Source organism: Callorhinus ursinus, unplaced genomic scaffold (assembly GCF_003265705.2).
Source record: "Callorhinus ursinus isolate GAN/ISIS: 27379988/994484 unplaced genomic scaffold, GSC_fseal_2.0 scaffold27, whole genome shotgun sequence".
NCBI lineage: Eukaryota > Metazoa > Chordata > Mammalia > Carnivora > Otariidae > Callorhinus > Callorhinus ursinus.
The window spans coordinates 6693295-6715859 of NW_027397089.1; the positions used below are offsets into that span (position 1 = coordinate 6693295).

Below are 22565 nucleotides of genomic sequence, written 5' to 3' on the forward strand. Positions count from 1 at the left end.
AACTGGGCAAAACGGACTTCAGGGAGAATGGACCTACAATATTGCATATTACATGGGGATTTCTTTGTTTCGTCCTTTGCTAAGAAGTGGCAATCACACGGTGCAGGGCTCTGGTTAATAATAAAGAACTCACTCCTCTGAGCAATAATATTTTACAAAGGACCCCAACCGCCCCCTAGGAAAGCCCTGAGACACCTGACAATCTTCAGCAATAAAGTGGTTTTGTGGACATTCCCATAGCGATACTCTCCCGCATACAGTTCATAGATGCTTTTAACCATTAGGGGAAGCATTAACAAGACCATCGTGCTCGTTCGCTGGAGAATAGAACCTTAGCACAGCGAAGGGAAGTAGGCTGCTGGATGGACCAACGTTTCTCAAAGCAAGCTCAGTGTTGCCTGAGGGGGAAAGACACCTTCAGAAAGGAGCTAAAAGGAAACCCACAATTTGGACTCGAGTTTGTTTCCGTCTATCTCTGGAATTCTGCCTCTGCGACAGCGCGTCCCGGAGTTGTGCAAACGAACACATCCAGCCTCGTGCCCGGCTCGCACCGGCTCTGTCGCCGGCAGGCTCGGGCTGCAGGGTGTCGCGGCCCCCGGCGTTGGGGGGGGAGGGGGGTCGGGAGGGGGGTCCGCGCGTCTCCAGGACAGCCCGAACACGCATGTCAAGGACTCTTAACCACCATGGACAGCTCACTGGCTTCCCCCAGCCAGCTCCGCGCTGTTCACAAACTCCACAGGAGCCACCAGCTAGGTTGATTTTTATGCCCTGGAGACATGCCATGTTCCACGGTCTACACCCCCCGCGATCGCCAACTGCACAACCACTGAGCAGCTATATATAGACAGAGCGGGCTTCGAGAATTAATAACCCTCCTTGCCCTCACATCAGTCCTTTAAGGTACCACTGGATTCTAAGAATCAGACGGAGAGAGTTGGCAGAGAGAACTTTGTTCCACGTCCCTTCATTTCCTCTCCTTGCCGGCGCGGCCCCTCACCCCGCCTTGGCTTTGCGGATTGTGTTAAATGAAATAAAACAGACGGGCCCCGGGGCTCTGGAGCTGCACCGACGGGAGGCGGGCTGGCAGAGGGCTAGTCCCGGGGCTTGGGGAAGAGGGAGTCGTCCCTGCACACCCCCATGGGGACCGGGACCTGGACCGGGACAGGGCCCAGGAAGGGGTGGTGGTGGAAGGGTGGGGTACATCTGCCCCCACCCTTCTCTTCCCCCACCCCCACTGGGAATTTATCGTCACCGTCTGCCAGGGGCTTATGTCAAGTTTGAGTCATAGATTGACCAGGAGGGAGAAGGGAGGGGAGAGCCCCGCTTGGAGGAAGTTCGCTCGCGCCTTCGGACCCTGTCCTCGGGTCATACTGTTCCCGAAGTTTCCTTTCGCCTGCAGCCAGGAGCGGGGGCCCTCCTGCGAGGGGCGGGAGGGCTGGGCTGGCGACTCTGGCTGTATCCAGGAGCGAAACCACGCGCAAAACCCAGCGGGATGGGGCGGGGCGTGAAGGCCTCATTTCTACCCCTCCGGACAGAACGGATTCTGTGCGACAATCCGTAATCCAAATTCTCAGGGAAGGAAACCCCAAAACCCAGGAAACATAGCTAGACTGCCAAGGGGCTCCCAGGCCTCTGAAATTTCCAGCAAGCCTAGCATCCCCGGGAGCCAAGCCCGCATCCTCCTCGGGGATCGCATCTGCAACGGGCGAGCTAATTCTGTAGCGGGAGGCGGGGGTTAGCTGATAAAGATCGTCCAGAGGTGCTCATGCCTCTTTCGAGATCCTGCACTGCTTCCCTGAGAGACACACGCCTCGCCTCGCTGAGTCCGGCGCGCAACCACTGAGCCAGGAGACCCCAGAGAGGGAGCGTGCAGCTTTCATGCTTGCTTTCCAGAGGCCTTAATTCTGACAAGAGTCCCAGGAAGGGCAGGCAGATCCCGAAGACACCGTCATCACAAGCTGAAAGCGAAAGAGACACAACGCCCGTCTAACTGAGGGTGCCGGATGTCTTTGTGCCAGACGGGATGGGCACCCTACTCCGGGTGCTGCCTTGAGGAGAGACTGAGAGCTGCCCTGTTTTGCAGAGGTGGAGAATGGTGTTAGGGAAATAAACAGCTTTCGAGGTCCCAGTGACTCCCGGGGGCAGCGCCTTGCAGACAGCAGGGCTCACATTTTAAGAAAGGACGATTCTTCTACTCACAGAGGAGCTGGGAACCAGCCAGGAAGGCTGTGTGGCACCGCCCCATCCGAGATCAGTTGCAGGTTGAGGGGTTGTCGTCTGAGCCAGGTGGGACTCTCCCTGTGGTCTCGCACAAGTTCAGAGTTGCCTACTTCGAGGAGCCAAGAACTCGGCCCAGCCAAGGGCATCTGTCAGGCATCAGTCCAGGATATCAGGACTCCTGTTCTTAACCGCTCCCCCTTTATCCCCCCACACCACCCCCTGCCACCCCCTCGCCCAACACACACACACAGGAGCACCATCCCTGCCCAGAAGACTCCTCAGAGGAGTTATGATGGTCATGGGTTTAGGAGGTGCACAAGTACTCGACCTTGGAGAACTGGCCCCTAGAGACGCCCATTTCCTAAAGACCTTCTCAGCTCACATTGGCTTGTGGCCTCAGGGAAAAGTGCCTCACTACTGAACTTTCTGGTCCTGTTTGGGGAAAGCTGAACATGGCCCAGGACGTAGGGAAGGGTGAGGATCCTGTGAAACCCACTTTTCCAATAAGAGAATCCCATTAGCCCGTTGCATGTCTAGGCATTTCTCCTGAGGCAGTTCCTGCAGATGTCAGCAGCCAGCCCTGTTCCTGGAGAAGGCAGCCTCTGTTTGGGTCTTATCATCTAACTAGGAAGAGATTTAATAATCACACACCCTTTCCTAAGCCTACTTGGGATTTAAATGCATTACATCCCCTTTTTTGCTACCTTGAGGTCAGCTGGCAATGGCCTCCTCTCAAGTCTCAGACCACATTCTAATAGAATCAAATAATAATTTTACTTGAGGTAATTTTGCAAACTTCTCTATGCAAACAAAGAAAAAGTTAGGAGAAGGGATGAGTTCAGTTGTTTGGTTTCATAAGATTTAGAAAAATAGCTTGGAGCTACAGACTGGCAAATGTTATTGGTAATAAGATAAGGGATGCTGATTGGTCATAAGGGAATTTCTGAGCCCAGGTGCACTGTTTCAAGAGCTATAGGGACCTTTTTGGTTTGTATGTTTATTTGCTTGTTGTTTGGGCTGAGGAGGGGAAAAGATGAAAAAGCTAAACATAAATGTTACGGTTTTTTACTTAATTGCAATAGGAGATATCCCTGGACATATACTTCAATTGGTTATTTTAACATGAATTTAGGAGTAAAACTGTCCTGAAAAGTTTAGAAAATCTCTTCTTAAAATTGGCATATAATGCTGCCATTGGGGACTGGAAGATGGAAGTCTGGGGCTTGCTCATGGGCTCGGCATTCGTGTAGGTGTAGATCTCACAATGCTAACTTGTCTTCACATGGAAATACTTCAGATTAAAGACAGGCCTTCAAATCCTATTTGCTAAGGTGCATTTAAGTGATGGCAAGGCCTAAGCAAGCATTCAGCCTCTATTGGCACTCACTCTCTGCCTAAGCACCCCCCCCAAAAAAACCCCAAACCCCTCCTAGTGTGGAGTCATCTCATTTGTAGTCGTGTTCTCAGCATTATCCTGGAGGTTACTCAGTTATATTGGGAACTAGATTATGATGTCAGAAAAATATTCTTTTCACAAAGGCAAGAAGTCAGGGTCCTGAGTATATATTGAGGAGAATTTCTACTCGAAGTAATGAACAGGGCAGCTTAGCAGAGGTAACTGCTTTCTAATAATTGCCTTTAGTGAGTACAGAAAAGCCTCCTTAGGAAGTTTTTAATTCATTTAAGACTTAATTTTACTTTTCTGAAGAACAGCAACAAAAATTATTTCTGGAAGAGACCGCTGAGAAGAGCCCCTTCATTTGGCCAGAGGACCAGAGAAGACTGTAAATCAAGGAAAAGGTGAAGTAATACATTACTAGGAAGCTTCAGGATTCCCAGTATATAAAGACTATTTTTCCTGTGTCTATATTTTCTCTTTTTGTGGAGGAGAGGAAATTCTAAAAATATTTGATAGATGTTTTGCCGTTAACACCAGAAAAGTGTGTGGGGAAAAGAAAGGAGGGAGGGCAGTCCATTTTGTTTCATTAGTAGGAAAAGCAACATAAATCAAAGCAGTCTATTGACGGCAGCTTTTAATTTATAATGTTCTGAGAGTATAATGAATTTATTTATGGCATAAGAGATTTGATATTTTCAACCTATGTTTTAACCTTTTATTGGGAGAGGGCTGACTTTTTAAAGCCTGAGTAGTTTGAAATTTGGCTAAGTACCTTTGGGTTTTTTTATTGTGGAAGCAAATATTATCATTTTAATATTAAACAACTTGCAAGTATTAAATAGTTCATTTGTGATTTCCTTTAAAAAAAATTTTTTACAGATTTTCCCCCTTCAGATCTAATGATTACATTAAGGCTCCTGCTTCTTTCTCGAAAGAATTTATTATAAATCAGAAAGTGTCAGAGGTTCAATGGTTGACATTTCTGAGCGCCGATACTTTGTCTTTTCATGCCATGCAAACAGATCTAACATTTAGAAATTCTTAAACGAGGGAAATTGTGGAAATTCCCAGATTTTTTTTTTCCAGTGGGAGGAAGCCAAGTTTTTTAAGTATGGAGTTTAGAGTAATCAAATGAGAGAGAAAGGAGCTTGTGAGAAGGAGTGACTCCCACCCAAACTAAGCAGCTAATGTTAAACTGCTAGCACTTAAAGAGGGTAAAGGGAGCCCAGATCAGCGAGGGAGAGGGCGCTGTTTCACCCATCCTTGGTAAAATCCGTGGTGCATCAGCCAGGAAGCCAGGCTTGATAAAGGTCAGGCTCCCTAAATCTCCTCAAATCTCCTTCTAGAGAGTATTGAAACGTACCAGTGGGGCTGTCTATCTAGAAGACAAAACACCCTTGACTGGTTCCCAACTACCCGCGTTCATTTCAGAAAGATAGAGGAGTCCGTGGGGCGGGCGTTCACATCCGCTGCAATCCTTTCCTAGCTGATACTGCCCAGTAATTCAGAGCAGTCTTTCTTCCCCGCCCAATAGTTGGGGAAGAACCCCCTGCTTTCCCTTCGCTTCTCCGAGGCAGAGCCGCGTACAGCGATAGTTCCGCTTCATCTGCGGGCTGAAGCGACACGGATAGAGTCATCCCAGAATATGTAACAGGGGACTGGGCTGGGGGTGGGGTGGGGTGGGGGCGAGAGAGTAGGCTGTCCGGGAAAGGGTGGGTTAGACTCTCGTCGGTGGGCCAAGGGGCCGTGTGCACTCTCCAGGAGTGTCTGTCCACCTCGGCAATTCAAAAGAGGGTCTCCATCACGTATGCGGGTTTTCTTGGACCAGCTCCAGATGCCCTCAGCTGTTCTAAGACAGCAAGAAATGTAATCTCGACCTGAAGTCTGAAACCTTTTTTTACTCTTCTGAGCGAAGGATCTACCCCCCCCTTAGCCGATGCTCCCCACTCAGCGGGTCCCTGGAAAGAGCCACGGAGGAGGGCTCCCACGTCGCTCCCCAAGCTCCCGGGCGAACTTAGGGCTCCTTAAAGCCACGGGCCAACCGCCCGCGACCTCCCCGCGGAGGATTCCGGGCGTCCGCGCTCTCGGGCCCCTGCTCCTTGGCCTCCGCCTTGCCCGTTCGCCCCCGGCGGCCTCGGCGGCCTCGGCGCCCGCGCGTTTAGCCGGGCGCCGTGGCTGTTTGGGCCGCCCGCACGCCCTCGGGGACCTCAGCTCGCAGCTCCGCCGTGCAGTCTGGGGCCGGTCGGACCCAGCGGGAGCTGGCAGATCCGCTCACGCCGCCGGCCCCGGGACGGCGCGGCGGGACCGGCGCTCTGGGGTGGGGCTCGGTGGACCTCCGGGCAGCGCCGGGGGCGGCCGAGCCGGAGGCGCGGGGAGCTCCGCCGCTCGCAGTACACTCCCAGCTCAGGGATCCCCTCGGCTCGCTCGGGCCGCTCGGGGCCCGCTCTGGCCGCCCGTCGCCGCCCCCACCCCCCGCGCGCCCGCGCCCTTGCTCGCCCCGCGCGCGTTCCAAGGGCGCCACCTCTTTGCGACTAGCTCACTTCTCCGGCAGGTTTGCCTGGGAGCGTGTGAACATTCCTCTGCTAGGCTTTCAACTCGCCTCCAACCTGCGCCGCCCGGCCAGCATGCCTCCCCGCCCGTGAAGCGGGGCCGCCGCTGCCCTGCCGCTCGGGCCGCCGCCTCCCCTCCGCGCCGCTATTAACCCGCCCTCGTTGCCACCTGGCCCTCCTGATCGACGACACACGCACTTGAAACTTGTTCTCAGGGTGTGTGGAATCAACTTTCCGGAAGCAACCAGCCCACCAGAGGAGGTAGACAGACAGCTATGTATATAAATGTGGGTCTCTACAAGTGGCTCTGGAACAAGACGGCCTAGTTCGCAAAGAAGCTGACTTCAGAGGGGGAAACTTTCTTCTCTTTTTAGGAAGGGGTTAGCTCTGCTCCACGAACCTGGGAGAACTGCCGGCTAGATTTAATTAGACATTGATAGGGAAGACGTGTAAACACGCTGCTCATCACTGATGCATATATAAAAGCATTTCATGGTGGTTATTATTTCAGAGGAACGTCTCTGATTTTTGCTTTGTTTTGCTTTGTTTTCCTTTTGGTCCCTTTTTGCCTGTGTGGTTTTGGGAAAAGCACAGTTGCAGTAGCTGATTCCTAAATAAGTAAGTGCTGAGAGGCTTCAGAGAAAGTTTTTTTGTTGTTGTTTTGTTGTTTTGTTTTGTTTTGTTTTGTTTCCTTTGCAATTTGGGAGATGCCCTCGGTGCTACTTGAGAGCCAGCTAAAACGGGGAGCGTGGTAGTCCCGGGAGATGGAGATGCCGGACTGACATTTCGGGCCCCTTTCCACTCTGTTGCAGGTCGCGAGAGCGAGAGGATACGATGCTGCGGAGGCTGGTTCAGCAGTGGAGCGTCGCGGTGTTCCTGCTGAGCTACTCGGTGCCCTCCTGCGGGCGCTCGGTGGAGGAGCTCGGCCGCCGGCTGTAAGTGCCCCGTCCTCCTCCGGGCGCCGGGTGAGGGCTGGGAAGGCCAGTGGGAGAGGCCGCCAGGCTGGGGCGCTGCCGAGGGCTCGCAGCGGTCACTGATGCTCCTTGCCCGAGTTAAAAAGCGGTGAGAGTCGTCTACCTGCCGGGGAGGCTGAGACCGCGTCCTCAAGCCCGGCGGGAGCACTGGTTGAGCCCCAAGGGGAGACTGGCAAGAGACAGATTTTCCATGAGTTTCCGTAAGAGGGAGCGCAGAATCTCCTCTAGACAAAGATCATCTGCCTGTAGTGAAAGGAAAAGGTTTTACTTCCAGGACCTGGGAAGGTTTTGAAACCCTGAGGATTGCAAGAGACAGATAACTCGGAAGAAGCTGAGGGAGCCCGGGGACATATGTCTGTGTGCGTTTGATTTACAGACTGAATGTGGGTGGCAGTTTGTGTGTGAAAAGCAAAAGCCTTACATCTAACTTTATTATGAATGACATAATTTTAAGCATATAAAATGGACCACATTACATAATGAAGGCATATTATATAATAAAGTAGTAACAACTTTACAATGGCACAACTCCAAAGTTAGTATTGATACAGTTCAGGAACGCTAGAGTGCTTGACTCCAAAATGAATATTAGGTGTGGAAACTTTTTTTTTTCTTGGAATTATTGCTAACAGTTCTTTAATCTGGAGTCAAATATTTGCATTGTAGACCGAAAACTTGTATTTTGGCATTCTCATTCGGTGGTTCTTTTAAGGATAATTTTGACTTTAAGATAATCATACATCCACGCACACCAGAGAAACATTACCATGTTGTATGACTGAAAAGTTGGAAGAGCAGTCGAGTAACGCTGTCTTAATAATCTGTTGGACCTAGCAGTACGTCAATGTATGTAATACCATCTTTGGGTGATCTTTAAGAGGCGGACTCAGTGTTCAGGATGGGAAAACCATAAAGTTTGAGAACTGAGAGGAGTTTGCCTCTGGAGAAGGAATTAAGGAGCTTTTACACTAACAATAAAATAGCAATATCCAATATTTACAATCAGGTTTATGGTGCTTCCTTGTAAATTCCCGAGGGTGTACAAAAAGGCAACTGTTTTATATGTGCCCTTGGTCTATTATTATTAGAGCAGAAAATCCTTAAATGAAATTACTTTAGACATGTCTGAACCTTGGCACCAAAATGAAAATCTATTACAAATCTCCTAAGGCAAATTGTGTAGAACATTGTACCGAAGATAAAGCTGCATTGTATTCTTCAAATCAACGTTTTGCTGATGTATTTCTGAAAATTGTCTTCAGACTTTTCCTCCTTTTAAGACTTGTATTAAATTATTTAAAGTCCATATATAAATATAGATGAAGAGTGAATTTTTTAAAAGCAAGCTTAAATACTGGCCAAGAAATACTGTCTTGGAACAGAGCCAGTTTTTTCTTTACAGTTGCTTGAGAAATACCTGTTTTCTCTTTTGAGAAACAGTAAATGGACCATGATTAAATCCACAGTTATGACATAAAAATAGTGCTAAGTTATCCTAAAGGTTATTTTTAACTCTTTCTTTGTTGCACCTTGCAAAATACACATCAGAAACCATTTAACAGCCAGAGACTCTGTTATAGTTTTGTTTGTGGGTGAAATGTAATATTGTAGTTAAACACTCACACTCAGCAGATGGTTATAAAACTACCACAAAACATTCTTATAGTTAATGGCTAATAGATCATCATATTACAGCCATGGGTTTTCATGAGGGCTGAAATCATCTGTAGATGAAGATGTTTCATCAAATTATTACAGCCAAATGAAGTTTAAAAAAACAAGTCATTATTTTTGCTTTGCTGCCAAGTAACAGTAAATTTTGTGTGCTAGACAAAACATTAGTGTACTATTACACTAAATCAACCTAATTTCTTGAAAGAAATGTTAACATATAATCAAATCTTATTACTTTTCACACCAAGTATTAGGAAGCTGCTTTAGAAGTTTTTTCTAACTAGGGAATGACTTTGGAGGGTGTGTGGGGGGAGGGGGACCACTACAACAATAACACCCCCTCAGCCATGCAAAGGAGGCAACTACAAGTTGTCATAGTGCGGAAGATTTTCATTAATGGGGCTAGAGCATGAAAAAATTGGAAGTTGGAAAGTGAGGCCTATAGATATTCTTGTCCCAATGAACATGACTTTCAGCAGGTAGCAACCTTTGTGTTTAAGTTAGAGAGGGAATTCCAGCAGATTCAGAAACCTAAAACATAATTGGCTGATTTGCTTGGGAGCCAGACTGGGTCTCTTCCATTTAATGAAAAGCATAACTTTTGACTGAGTCATTTGGGTTGGAAGGGACTTGTGGTGAGTCATCTTCACTCTAACACCCAAACCCTGACTCGTGCATGTACCCCAGAACTTTTCTGCTCAAACCCAGACTCCTTCCTAAGTAGCTGAGCATCAGCACAAGCATGCTGCTCCTTCCTGTGTTGGAAGAGGCAGGCCTCTCACTCCCTTTACTCCCTGTGTGCCTTGATAGAACCTTGAATTTACTCTTCTTCCCTGAAAACTCCCTCGAGAGTTACTTTTCTTTAGAGCCGAAGACCTATATTTTGACTGAATTTATACTTATCTGTGTTAAGCATTTCCTCCATATTCCTGAAAATTTTTTACAATAATCAAAGGAGATCATAAACGTACCATATGAGGATTGTAACAAATGCCATGTGAACCACTGGGCTAGGGGATGTTTGCAGATGTATAGAGTAATAGACTATTATTGAGGCCATATTTATCACTTAAATATTTCAGAATTATCTAAGTGGAAAGCCTCCTTAATTTAGATTCATCGCTCCCCACCTATGTATATCTAGTTTGTACATGCTAGTGATTTACCCTTGTGCCGGTTCGTGTCTTGTTTTGAAAATAAATAAAACACTCTAGGGATCTTATTCCCTTGTTGACCATAAAGATAGTATTATATTCCTGCTCTTCCGGTGCAGTTGCCCAATCAGAAATTCATTCTTCACAATATTTTCAATGCAGAAGTCTTTGAGCTGTTCCTTGTGTTCACAGCGTTTGAGATTTAGCATTTAAGAAAATCTCTGTTTTCTAATATTATGTTAACAATTACCCCTAAAAGGCAGAAAGAAGCTTGGCACCTCACAAGAGAGACACTATTTTAAACTGGACAGAGTTGTGCCATCTTTGTAGACTTTTTATAAAACAGGAGGATAGCATGAGCCCTCCTTTTCTCATGAGAACCATCCTGGGAAAGTGCAGCTCTTGGGTTAAGAAGGCACTGTGACTCACAGTTGACAGGCTGGCCAAGATGACAGGCATATATGCCAGGCAGAGGGGGCATATAAGCAGGGGTGGCCTGATTAGAACAGACCAACTATTAAAAGTTTTGGCTTCGAGTTCAGCTAGAATGGGCTATATTATACACTTGGAGAGCAATACAGATGGGGTGGTTATCTGCCAGGGATTGAGAAAGAAAGAAAAGCCCCAGATCCTATAAATGATCACTGGTTCAGAACTTCCTTTCATGTGACATTTTGCTAAAGGATACTTATTGCAGTAAACTGCAATACTTATGAAAATATGCAATTAATTCAGACCTATTCTTTAAAAATGTTATTAGGGAGTATAAATATATTGTACCCAAACCTCAAATTTGTATATTATTAAAAGTTTCCAGAATACTAACTGTTGCCATAAAGTGAGTGAATTTTAATCTAGTCACATGTGGCACCTTCAAAAAGGAAGAGAGACTCCTTCATGCCTCATTTAAACCAGGCTCCTGTTAAATTCCTTTCCATTAAGTCATGTCTTTTTTGAACAAGCTGCATGGCTTAAAGTCGGTCCACACACTAAAATACTAAAAGGAAGCTGGTATTCTGGCTATAAGGTCTAGAGAAATAATGCCTGTATTTTCATTTCTTATTCTTGACTCACAGTATGAATAGAAAATCTCTCAGTTTCTCCCAGTGATAATCCAAACTCTAGAAATCCTAGTTCCTTATTTTGGGGGATGAAAATGGCCTTGCCGGAGCAGTAAGCTTGGTCTTCAAGGAAACTGCCAAATTGCTATCCATTTGCCCGTTGTCCTTCATGGTTCCCACCACAGGCTTTTTACTCTATGCCCTTCACTTCTTGTTTCCTCAGCATACACTTCCCCTTCCACAGGAGAAAGGATTGAGGTCGTTGAAAGGCAATCTTTGGTTGCAGAATCAGAGGACCTGGTTTGTGGATCCCTGGTTCTGTCATTGAATCTCTCTGACCCTCAACTTCCCTATCTATAAAATGAAGATAATGCTATTTTTATTGTCATATGTCTCTGAGGAGTTAAAGAAGTTGTACTAATGAAGGCAAATAAGGGACCCAGATACTGTGTGTGAGAGAGGTAAGAATACATGGGAGATAGCCCTGTGAAGTACCCTCAGACACTTGACAGCGAACCACTTTGAAGAGTTACACAGTGGTAGAAATTGGAGTAAGGTAAGGCAGAGCTGAAGCAGGCATGATATGACTGATTAATCTATGTCATCCCTGCATATGGTTAATAATGTTCACACAGAATAATACAAGAATATGTGGATGGACATTTAAACAAGAGTCACGGTGCCATCTAAGAGGATTGATGGGAAATTAGTTTGTTCTTTTCATTAGAGTGTTGTTTAAACCAAAAAGTCACTTCATACTTGTTCCTAGAGACATTTTTTAAGACAAAGAGAACAAGTAGAAAAGTGAATGTCTCAATTAAGTCCTAAGGATAATACCCTCTGCAATTTTAGATTAAAAAAAAAAGTAATTTGATGCATGGAGGAAATAGATTGATCTTAATTTAAACACAAAGAAACCCATTTTAAAGAGACCACCCACTACTTTACAGAAAAATACACATACTCTCTCTCTCTGACACTTGGCTTTCAAATAGAGGCTCCTGGTAGCCTATACTCTACTCCTCATATTAAAATTCAATCTGAAAAAATAAATAAATAAAATAAAATAAAATAAAATTCAGTCTGTTAGGTAGTTCCCTAGACAGGCTCTACTGCCCACTTCATCTCCAGCCTCTGTTTGCCTTTACTCCTACAGCTTGCTGTTCTTTGAGATTCAGGATTATTATTTTCTTACTAGGGGAGTAGTGTGTGTGGGTGTGCGTGCGCGCGTGTGCGCCGGGGTGAGTACTCAAGTACATTCAGCCTCCTTTTCATTTCACGGGCTAGGACGTCTGGATTTATTTTCCCAGCACAAGTCTAAAAAACATGAAAAGCTCAGTTTTTTCTGTCCATTGCTGAGAATAACTGAATCATAATGTTTTAAGTTGAGAAGAGAGCATAGAAATCTCTGAATCGGACCCCTGCCTTTTAAAATGGAGAGACCCATGTTCTCACCGAAGCCACAGACCTGGAGAGTGGCATAAATGGGATTTGGGGCTGCAGACTCCGCACTGCCCACACTTCCGTTCCCTCTCTGCTCTTTTCCCGCTCCACATGCTTGCTTCCCTTCCAGCTTATGCCTTTCCTCTTGTCTTGGAGGTCTATACCAACAACTAAAATATTATCATTTTCTTCCTCTCCTGCTGTTTTTCCCTTAAAGCAAAAGAGCTGTGTCTGAACATCAGCTCCTTCATGACAAGGGGAAATCTATCCAAGACTTACGGCGACGATTCTTCCTTCACCACCTGATCGCAGAAATCCACACAGCTGAAATCAGAGCTACCTCGGAGGTGTCCCCTAACTCCAAGCCTGCTCCCAACACAAAGAACCACCCCGTCCGATTCGGGTCTGATGATGAGGGCAGATACCTAACTCAGGAAACCAACAAGGTAGAGACATACAAAGAGCAGCCACTGAAGACACCTGGCAAGAAAAAGAAAGGCAAACCTGGAAAACGCAAGGAGCAGGAAAAAAAGAAACGGCGCACTCGGTCGGCCTGGCTCAACTCTGGCGTGGCTGGGAGTGGGCGAGAAGGGGACCACCCATATGACATCTCTGCAACATCGCCGGAGCTCAATTTACGGTAAGTGGCTTCTATGCCCCATAGACTTTCTTTGGTGTGGCTCTCAGCTGGGGTGTGTAGGGTCCTTCCACCCACCGCGGCTTGAACAAACCTAGAATGTCCTCCCTTTCTATGCCTCTATCCATTGCTCCACAATTTAAAAGCTTACAAAAGCAAGATGGCTCAGAATATCATCTGCCCTCAAGCGGTGTCCTCCCACCCCCTAAAGACAAATGGGGCTTGGATAACCTGTGTCTCTTCCTCCACCATCACAACCCTAACACCAATCCTTTACTACTCTACCAAAGAATTTCTCTTCTTAGTCCGGCTTCAGAAGCCTGGGACCATCTTCATCATTTGCTGCAGAAGTGTATTTATTTCCCTATTCTCGCACCTTGGCAAACTTTCTTGATCGTTTTGTCATTTCTTACTTTTTTGTTTTTTCACTTCAGGGGCGAACCCAGAAGGCTTTGATATGATCTACAAACATTACAGAACAATACTGTACCATAGACAATTCTGAGCGGTCACATTTTCCATTTAATTATATTTAATTAAACCTTAAATTTATTTTCATTTAAATCAACATTAAACATTTAAACACACACTCTCAATTTATTTAATTAAATTTAACTCTGGTTTCTACCAACTCATGAAAAAAAAGTCATGAATGCTGAAAATTTTTAAGTTTTGACTTGGGAAAGACAAAAGTTTTTTCTCATGTATCTATTTATCCACTGGCAAGTTGAAGTAATTTTTCCAGGGTATTGCAGTAGGAATAATAAGACTTCACATTTACATGGCTCGTTCATCCTTGGCTCACGGATGCAGGTGGTAATGTCATTCACTGACTTTGGGGTCAAATACCTTCAGTTCAGTTCAGGTCTTGGGTCTGAACTTATTCAAGTCCACAACCGTGGGCAAGTTACATGGTCTAAGACTCACTTTTCTCTTCTGTGAAATGAAATGATTGTAACAACCTCACAAGGCTGGGTGAAGATTAAGCGAGATTACATGGGTTACAGGCTTGTCATAGTAAACAATAAAGCGTAACTTGTTGTTTTGGTACTTTTAGATCTAGTGCTGATTGTTCTATCTATCGGGATATGTGTGTTTCTGTGAGGTGAAAAAGCAGCAAATATTAACCTCATTTTATAAACCAGAAAGCCAAGGCAATCCATGGCTAAATGACCTTAACAGCCCTGGGAACTGGGATAGGTAGTCCTCAGAACTGGATTTGTTTCCCCATTTCCAGATATTTGGGCCAGCACTGTGTTAGTGCTGCCTCCTGATTCAGGCATTTTCACCGACAGGATCTTTTCTGGTTTTTACTTTTCAGTATCGCTCTTCTGTGGGGTTTGAAAGAAAGAGGAAACCACACAAGGACATGCCATATGCAGCTAATGATCTCATTATTAGAGTCCCTCATTACTTCTCCAGGCCTTTCCTCTGACTAGTAGAGATAGGATTACAGGGTGATATTTCAAAGGGGAGTTTGAACCTACTTACCATCACTTGTCTCTTAGATTTAGGTTGACAAAACTCATCATTAAATAGCATATAAAATGATAATTATATTGGACAAATATTTCCACTTCAGTAATTAAGGAGTAATGACACTAGAGAAACCTTCAGCAGAGTGAATGACCTATTCTGCAAATATCTAATGGATCTGTAATTGGTAACAAACCCTGTAAATCTTGACTCAAAGCACATATTCAGTGTATTTTAAGATAGGATCCTAACTGTACATATTTATAACTAATACAAGGGCTTTATTGTCAGAACCTATTTTTTATCTATTGTCTTACTCTGTGTGTACATACATTTATTAGAGTTCTGAAAACGAAAGTATACTTTTTTATGGATTTCATTTATTTAGGATTTGCAATGCTCTGAAGTATCTGGGAGTTTAATGAAATTCAGCACTCATCAATTCTTATGCCCAAAGCTACCCCTATGTTAAAGGAGATCTAGTAAAAATTAGGCAGTGGCCTAATCAAATCCAGACCTAGGACTGAAAGAAATAGAATGCTTCTGCTTTCTCCTTTCTGTTCCCTGGTTGTGAGGGACGTTCATGGAAAGCATTGTTTGTTTGGCAGCCGGATGTTGGCCCCCTCCCAGTACAACCCAACAGAGGTGCAGGGAAGATTGGAGAAATTTAGGAGTGTACTGATGAGACTCTATGGGGCCATGCAAATGTTCTACTCCAAAGAGAATCTTTTCAGAATAACTATTTTGCCGTTTTATAAGCCACCAACCTTTTATTAGTGTCCTCTCTTTAGTCTCTCTGCATTATTATACAGTGATCTGATGATATGGCAAGCACAAATTTTAGTAAAATATATGTATTTCTTAAGAGAAACTACTGAACTAAAACTGTCTGGCTCCTCTCACATGAACCAGGGGGAGGTATATAATTCAAACGTTGGAAATTACATTTTGGAATTTTTGATGTTGTACATGAGATGTCCAGATACGGTAGGGCTCATTTAATTGAGACCGTATATTTTGCCTTGGTAAATATTGACTTAGAAATAATACAAAAGCTTGTCAATATTCAAAAGACTCTAAAGTGTTGTCATACACACACACACACACACACACACACACACAAAACATACACATATACTTTCAGGTCATGTTATATGTTTTACTTGGCTATTCCAAAACGTGCCATTATAACAAGCAAACTGGCTGGACAAGGGGAAATATAATTAAAAGATCTCTTCCTTGGTCCTTTATTTCTTTTCTCTTTCCTTCCTTCTGAGGAAATAATTGTTCAAAATACTCCCCATTCCCTCCCTGCTTGCATCATTCTTAAGTTCATTAGATAACTTTCAGTACAAAAACATTTTAAAATTGATACAGCACACATATTACTGAGTTTCACAGTCACCTTTTTGGCTTTATTCATAACATACATCCACCCACCACTAAAAATGTTAATCTTAAGTTATTTTCTCTGCAGTTAGGAGCTATTTTGCCGTTCCAATCAAAACGATTGCTGAAGATGTCAATTTCTTAAGCCATTAAAACACCCTAAATGTTCAACTTGCTTTTCTTTCTTCAAGCTGCACAAAAAGTTCCTAAATTGTCAAGAGTTGGCTCTTCTGTAGGTCTCACCCCCATATGGGTCTACCATGTAAAACTCTGCCCACACTCTGGCTGTTAATGCAATGGCACAGCCAATCGAGTTCCATTCTATAGGTGCTTCCTTAGAAGCCACTGAAATAGACACACAAAGAGAAGAGAAAGGGAGAGAGAAAGCAGAGAAAATGCTGCTGGCCCATCTTACAATACTGTCACTACAGTGTTTTAGAAAGGGTTAGAAAAGGTGTCAATCCCAGGTGGTAATTTATTCTGCGTGATAAACACAGTGAGCTGAAATACTGCTATTTTATACTTCTAAATCAGTTGATTCTTATTCCCTAATTTAAGGTGGGCTTTCCCAGTTTCTAATTCCAGATCAATTCCAAAAACCAGCAGAGTGAGAGACAAATAGTTCTTAATTTTGACTTCAAAAACTCAAATCCAAAAATAGTTTCATTCATTAGTGTTTAAGGACAGCTAATGGAATGACTGATATCATCAAATCACCAACCAAACATACTGTTAAATTACACATCCTTCCAACATTTACTCCAAATCACACACTCCACTCTCCTAACAGCTATTATCTTAGTGAAAGATTGGCCAAATGGAAACCTGAACAGAATAAGCAAATTGTGGATCACCCACGTCAGGCATCGCTGGGGAATAAACTTCTAGCAAGGTGTATTTGATGATGGATTGCAAGACTTAGCCTTATTTCCAGACTCTCGAATGTGTCCCTTCTCCTCCCAGACTTTCCAATTGGCAGCTTTGGAAAATTCTCCCAGGGTCTCCTTTTTCAGACAGAGTCTGTAGAATTAGAAATGCAAGCCTTTTCTCTCCCTTCACTACATTGATCATTCAATCCAATTGACGACCCTGCTGTAGCGAAGGTTCTGGAGAATCAGGTGGATCCCACTGATACCTCCTATTGGGAATATTTACAAGAAATCCCTGGAATCTTTTCCATTGTAATTCTGTGTTCCTTTATTTTTTAAGACTTCACTTGTTAAGGAGAATTAACCTATTTTCTCCTCTTCATTCCCTTCCTTCTCTTTTCAGGAGGCATTGAAATTTTTAGCAAAGACCTTCAGAGGACGTATTACAGGATTCTGTAATAGTGAACATATGGAAAGTATTAGAAATATTTATTGTCTGTAAATACTGTAAATGCATTGGAATAAAACTGTCTTCCCCATTGCTCTATGAAACTGCACATTGGTCATTGTGAATATTTTTTTTGCCAAGGCTAATCCAATTATTATTATCACAATTACCATAATTTATTTTGTCAACTGATGTATTTATTTTGTAAATGTATCTTGGTGCTGCTGAATTTCTCTATTTTTTTGTAACATAATGCACTTTAGATATACATATCAAGTATGTTGATAAATGACACAATAAAGTGTCTCTATTTTGTGGTTGATTTTAATAATGCCTAAATATAATTATCCAAACTGATTTTCCTCTGTGCATGTAAAAATAGCAGTATTTTAAATTTGTAAAGAATGTCTAATAAAATATAATCTAAATTACATCATGACTCAGAAGGTGAATTATGCATACCCTTTAAAATTTCTACTAGAAGGAACATGATGTAATATTTTTAACTGTATTTGAATATGGTTTTCAGTATAATATGTTTTTATTGGTACATATTCCAACATTTTCACATTAGCTTTTAGTTAAAAACCAGTTAAAATGTATTTCGTCCAATATTTAAGTTCAGTTCAATAGAATGGCTGAACTATGTAGACATCTTTTTATGAGGTATGTCCAATTTGAAGTGAAGATGGGGGAGGGCAGGGAAAAAAGCAGAGAAGTCAGGAGAAAAGCTTATAGAAACTCAGTCCAGAGAGTCCGCCAGAGCTGAGAAAAGGGAAAGAGGCAGATCAGGAACCTTAAGGCCAGGGGCAATTTTCGCCAATGAGAAGTTTAACTTGAAAGAGCTCGCTCCTACTGGTAACAACAACAAGCATAAAAGAGCTACTTGAGGATTTTACCAGAGAAAGGGAAAGGGACCGAGATCTGGATAATACGTAATAACTCAAAAAAATCTTCCCTGAGGAAGACTGCTTTCCTGTTGTATCACTCACGGCTCCAGGTACTTGGGTTGCCGACAGCATGGTGTGCAATATGCAGTCATCTTTCCACTGTGACTATCATCCTACTTGTTCCTATCTCTATGTTCAGGTGAAAACAGACATCTTTTCTTCTACAGAATTTTTTCTTTAACTGTCCACAGCTTAGGACCCACCCATCAGTAAAACAATACAACAAAACAAAAAGTCTATGAATCAAGCCAGCACATATTTAGGAAGTATTCTGTTTATGGTCCCAATCCTGTTAGATACCTTTTAGATGTATGGACGATGCACAAAGAAGTAAAATACTATAACTGCCCTCATGACTCTCTCATTCTAGTGGGTAGATTTTACATACATTTATAAGAAACAACTAAATGCTGGATTCAAGAAACTATTAAATGATCCAAAATTCTACAAACATTTTATTTTATTTTTTTAAGATTTTATTTATTTATTTGACAGAGACACAGCAAGAGAGGGAACACAAACAGAGGGGGTGGGAGAGGGAGAAGCCGTCTCTCCGCCGAGCAGGGAGCCCGATGCGGGGCTCCATCCCAGGACCCTGGGAACATGACCTGAGCCAAAGGCAGACGCTTAACAACTGAGCCACCCAGGCGCCCTTCTACAAACATTTTAAAAAGGAAAGATACACACAAAGGGAGAGATTGGTCTGAGCGCTATGTGTTTAAAATAATGTTTCTGGGATATTCAAATATTCAAAGATTGAACTTATTCATATTTTCTTTTGAGTCCCATAGCCTTCAAAACAGCACCCATCTTACTATTTTTTTGGTAAGAAATGTGGACCTATGTGAATAAGCAAAACCTAGAATTTGTGCTTAGCTTCACATACGGATTTGCTGGATATGGTTTTTAGCATTCAAAACTTAAAGGCCAACACACTAAACCTGTATAATGCAACTAGTTTGGAGTACCATAACAACAGATATGACCACATTTTGCAAAACGCCATCTGAAACTCTAAATCTGAAGATTGCACCAAATCCATCTAAGTCGTTCACATGAAAAATATGTTTTTTAAACACTGGCTTGGTAAATACTTGAACATTAAGGCAAGGAAGTATCAGGTTCAGGTCATCTTTAAGTTTTTCTTCACCAATAGCCCATCCCTGAAAAGAAAAGGGGGAAGAGGGAACTTGGGAATTTATGGTTATCAAATCTCACCAAAGCATTATTAATACAATTATTGCCTTTAGAGTCATACGAAGGTCTTCGAGCAACGCTAAAGACTAAAATCATAGGATAAGGGATGGAGTGGGAAGATGAAGGAAGCAAAAAACCTTTTAAGAACAAATGGCGATTTTTTTATGACATTGTCATTTTCTATGAAAGAAAAACAAATATATAATTTAAGATAATAAGTGTTTAAATATAAAACTCTTAGCAAATTACAATCTAAGTAAATATGGTTCAGCCTTGACTTAAGGCATGTTTATAAAGCAATAACAAATAAGGGTGAGTTGGACTAAGTATTCTAGAATTAAGAAAACCTAATCCACTAATTCACTATTAACTTCCTCCAATGTCATTCAGACAGAAATTTGGTATTTAATTAGACATCTAAGATATAGTCATGGACACTGGGGAGTCCAACTCCAAGCAAAAGACAAGAAGTGATAGTTAAGTGTGAAGCCCCTATTCCTTTCCTCTGTATTTCCTTAGCCATTGTTGTAAAACAGGTACATTCTAAAGGTTTGTGCTTACAACACAACAAATACATCAGGGCTACATTAAGTTATGAATCAAAGTCCATGTTGACATTATTGGTCCTGAAATATTTTTTTTTATTAACACACAATGTATTATTTGTTTCAGGGGTACAGGTCTGTGATTCATCAGTCTAACACAATTCACAGAGCTCACCATAGCACATACCCTCCCCAATATCCATCACCCAGCCACCCCATCCCTCCCACCCTCCTCCACTCCAGCAACCCTTAGTTTGTATTTTAATTTTTTTTCTTTTAAGTAGGCTCCACACCCAGTGCAGAGCCCAATGTGGGGCTTGAACTCACGACCCTGAGATCAAGACCTGAGCTGGGACTTAGAGCCAGACGCTTAACTGACTGAGCTACCCAGGTGCTCCTGGTCCTGAAATATTTAAAGTGGATATTGGCATCTCCCTTCCTTGTTACAAAAATTAGTTTGGAATGCAGGCAGCATCAATCCTAAAAATAATGGAGAAACTGACGCTTATCTTCGGAGACAGCAAAATCATACCTCTTGATGGTTAAGAATTCAGTTTTAATTTTCTATTACCTTTTCTGATTACCAGTTGAGCAAATCAAGCATTTAACTTTCTGTATTTATCAAGCAAGAACAAAGGGAGTCAATCTTTTTAAAATTCAGAAGGCTCTTTCTAGTCATATAGTAATGGATCCAAGAAGAACAAAGTCAAGTAGAACTTCAATTTTATCTTAGAATCCATTCACTAAATACTGAAATACGGTTTAATAGATACCCATTGGTGCTTGAAGAACACAAGTTAATGCCTTTTGTAAGAAATTCGAAAATACGTACACCATCACAGGGTGTTAACTTTAGGATAATCTTGAGTTTAATTCTAAAACTGTCAAGATACAGTTTAACTGCTATTTTTCCCTTTGACCACAAAGACCATAGAAAAATGCTATCAGTGCTGGGCGGAAATAATGTGTTGTAGCTGAGAGGGTTCATCTTCTGTAAATCGTACGCACTTTTATTGAGAGTTCTAAGTGTTCCCAGCAGAGCCACCATTCCTTCTTCAAATAAAGGTTAAAAGACATTCCAATCACAAATGTTTGTGATTTTCCCTTTATTTAATAACCCAGCAGGTGTTAAGAACAAGACTATTACTAAAGAAGTCTATTATATAGTTAGCAAAAGGCTGCTGATGGTAAGCTCCTCCAAGGACTCAACTGAACATTCCAGAGGAGGTATTAAACACTGGTAGCTACTAAGATTCCAAAGGCTAAAGGTATTACTTTAATGAATTATATTATCATGTGTCCTGGGGTTAACTCCTAAAGAAAAGTGCTAGTCCTTCAAAGTTACCAATGTTACTTCCCTTTGTGGACTTCTTAAGGACAGGAACCTCATCATTCAACACATACTACCCAATACCAAATAATAGGATTAGTACATAGCAGGTGTTCAATAAATATTCACTGAACAAAATTTTAAAAGTTCTTTCAGCTTCCGAATGAATCAGCTGAAAAGCAGAGTTGAGCAAAATGTCTGCCAGAGGAAGGAGATGGATCAGAGTTTTGAGTATTTCAGATTCCTAGGTCATGCCATTTTCTTATTCCAGTAACAAGAAGCTTAGAGAATAACTGCTCTAAGTTGTCAAGTGTTTGCCAGAGTGCCCTTTGTTTTTCAACCTCTGGTTTAATAGGAACTTTTTCAGCCCTGTAAGTACAAGAAGCAAGGGTTTTTTGTTGAGTACACAGCGACCTCCCAGAGGAAGGGAGGAGAATTTAAAATATCAGGTTTTCTTCCTATGAATACACCGCACAGAAGTTACCCACAGGGCCCAGTTGTGCAAAAGCGGCACACTGCTATTTTGTCAAAAGATTAATGTACACAGTTCCCAACCAGAGCTACCCAACATCAGGATGAGAACATTCACATCTCTGTGTAAGTTCCTGATATGCTCATATTTACAAGTGCAAAGCACAAGGGATATGTTTTAAAACTGCATTTTAATTAAACTTCAAAACGTCTTCCAGAAAATGTCATTACATTTTCCTACAACCTGGAAGACATTTAAAAACTGGAATACAAAATGTATCACGCCTGAAAAAATGGATCGCTTTAATGGTGACTCCTACTCCTTGCCAAATCTGCATTGCTTTGGGGTCTGAAAAGATCATTCATCCATCTTCCATTTGAGCAAGGCAATTGATGGTTACAGCTCCCTGGGTTGCCACTGAAAAACTGATGGGAAGTGGCTACGTTGAGTCCCATGTTCTACAAAATAAATGCAAAACAATAAGAAACCGTGCCATGTTGGATTTCATAATTCTATATTCGCATTACTCTTTTTTTCATTCATCGTGAGTTTTAGTAAAACCCTTGAGTCAATGTATAATACAAAACAATATACTGAAGAGTTGCATCATGGCTACCTACAGGTAAAAGAAACCAGAAAAGCAGGTACGTTTTCTTAAGGAGGATGTTTTTCTCTTCAGATGACACAGTAAGAGATTCTAATTGCCCTGTTCCTCAAGAATTGGAAATTTTATTCCATAACAACATTTTATAACATTATAACAACCAGAATGGTAGAA

The 22565-nt window shown here is 42.7% G+C and overlaps 1 protein-coding gene across 4 annotated transcripts; it reads left to right on the top strand.

Moving 5' to 3' along the window:
* Positions 1-3812: 3812 nt before the first annotated feature.
* PTHLH (parathyroid hormone like hormone) lies at positions 3813-17710 on the top strand. Of its 4 annotated transcripts, XM_073877782.1 has the most exons (5): positions 5074-5266; positions 6171-6429; positions 6981-7103; positions 12692-13114; positions 17249-17710. In XM_073877782.1, exons 3-5 carry the CDS (start codon positions 7003-7005, stop codon positions 17256-17258), a joined length of 534 nt encoding a protein of 177 aa, XP_073733883.1. In that variant the 5' UTR covers positions 5074-5266; positions 6171-6429; positions 6981-7002; the 3' UTR covers positions 17259-17710. The 4 variants fall into 4 exon arrangements, with proteins under 4 accessions (XP_025735572.1, XP_073733883.1, XP_025735573.1 ...); XM_025879787.2 differs by lacking the exons at positions 5074-5266; positions 6171-6429 and adding an exon at positions 3813-4020; XM_025879788.2 differs by lacking the exon at positions 5074-5266 and having other exon boundaries at positions 5974-6429.
* Positions 17711-22565: the final 4855 nt, after the last annotated feature.

Bases quoted from the DNA above. Each gene is read 5' to 3' on its own strand.
- PTHLH (XM_025879787.2), top strand. From the start codon at position 7,003: ATGCTGCGGAGGCTGGTTCAGCAGTGGAGCGTCGCGGTGTTCCTGCTG. The intron at 7,104-12,691 runs GTAAGTGCCCCG...TTTCCCTTAAAG, and splicing joins GAGGAGCTCGGCCGCCGGCT to CAAAAGAGCTGTGTCTGAAC.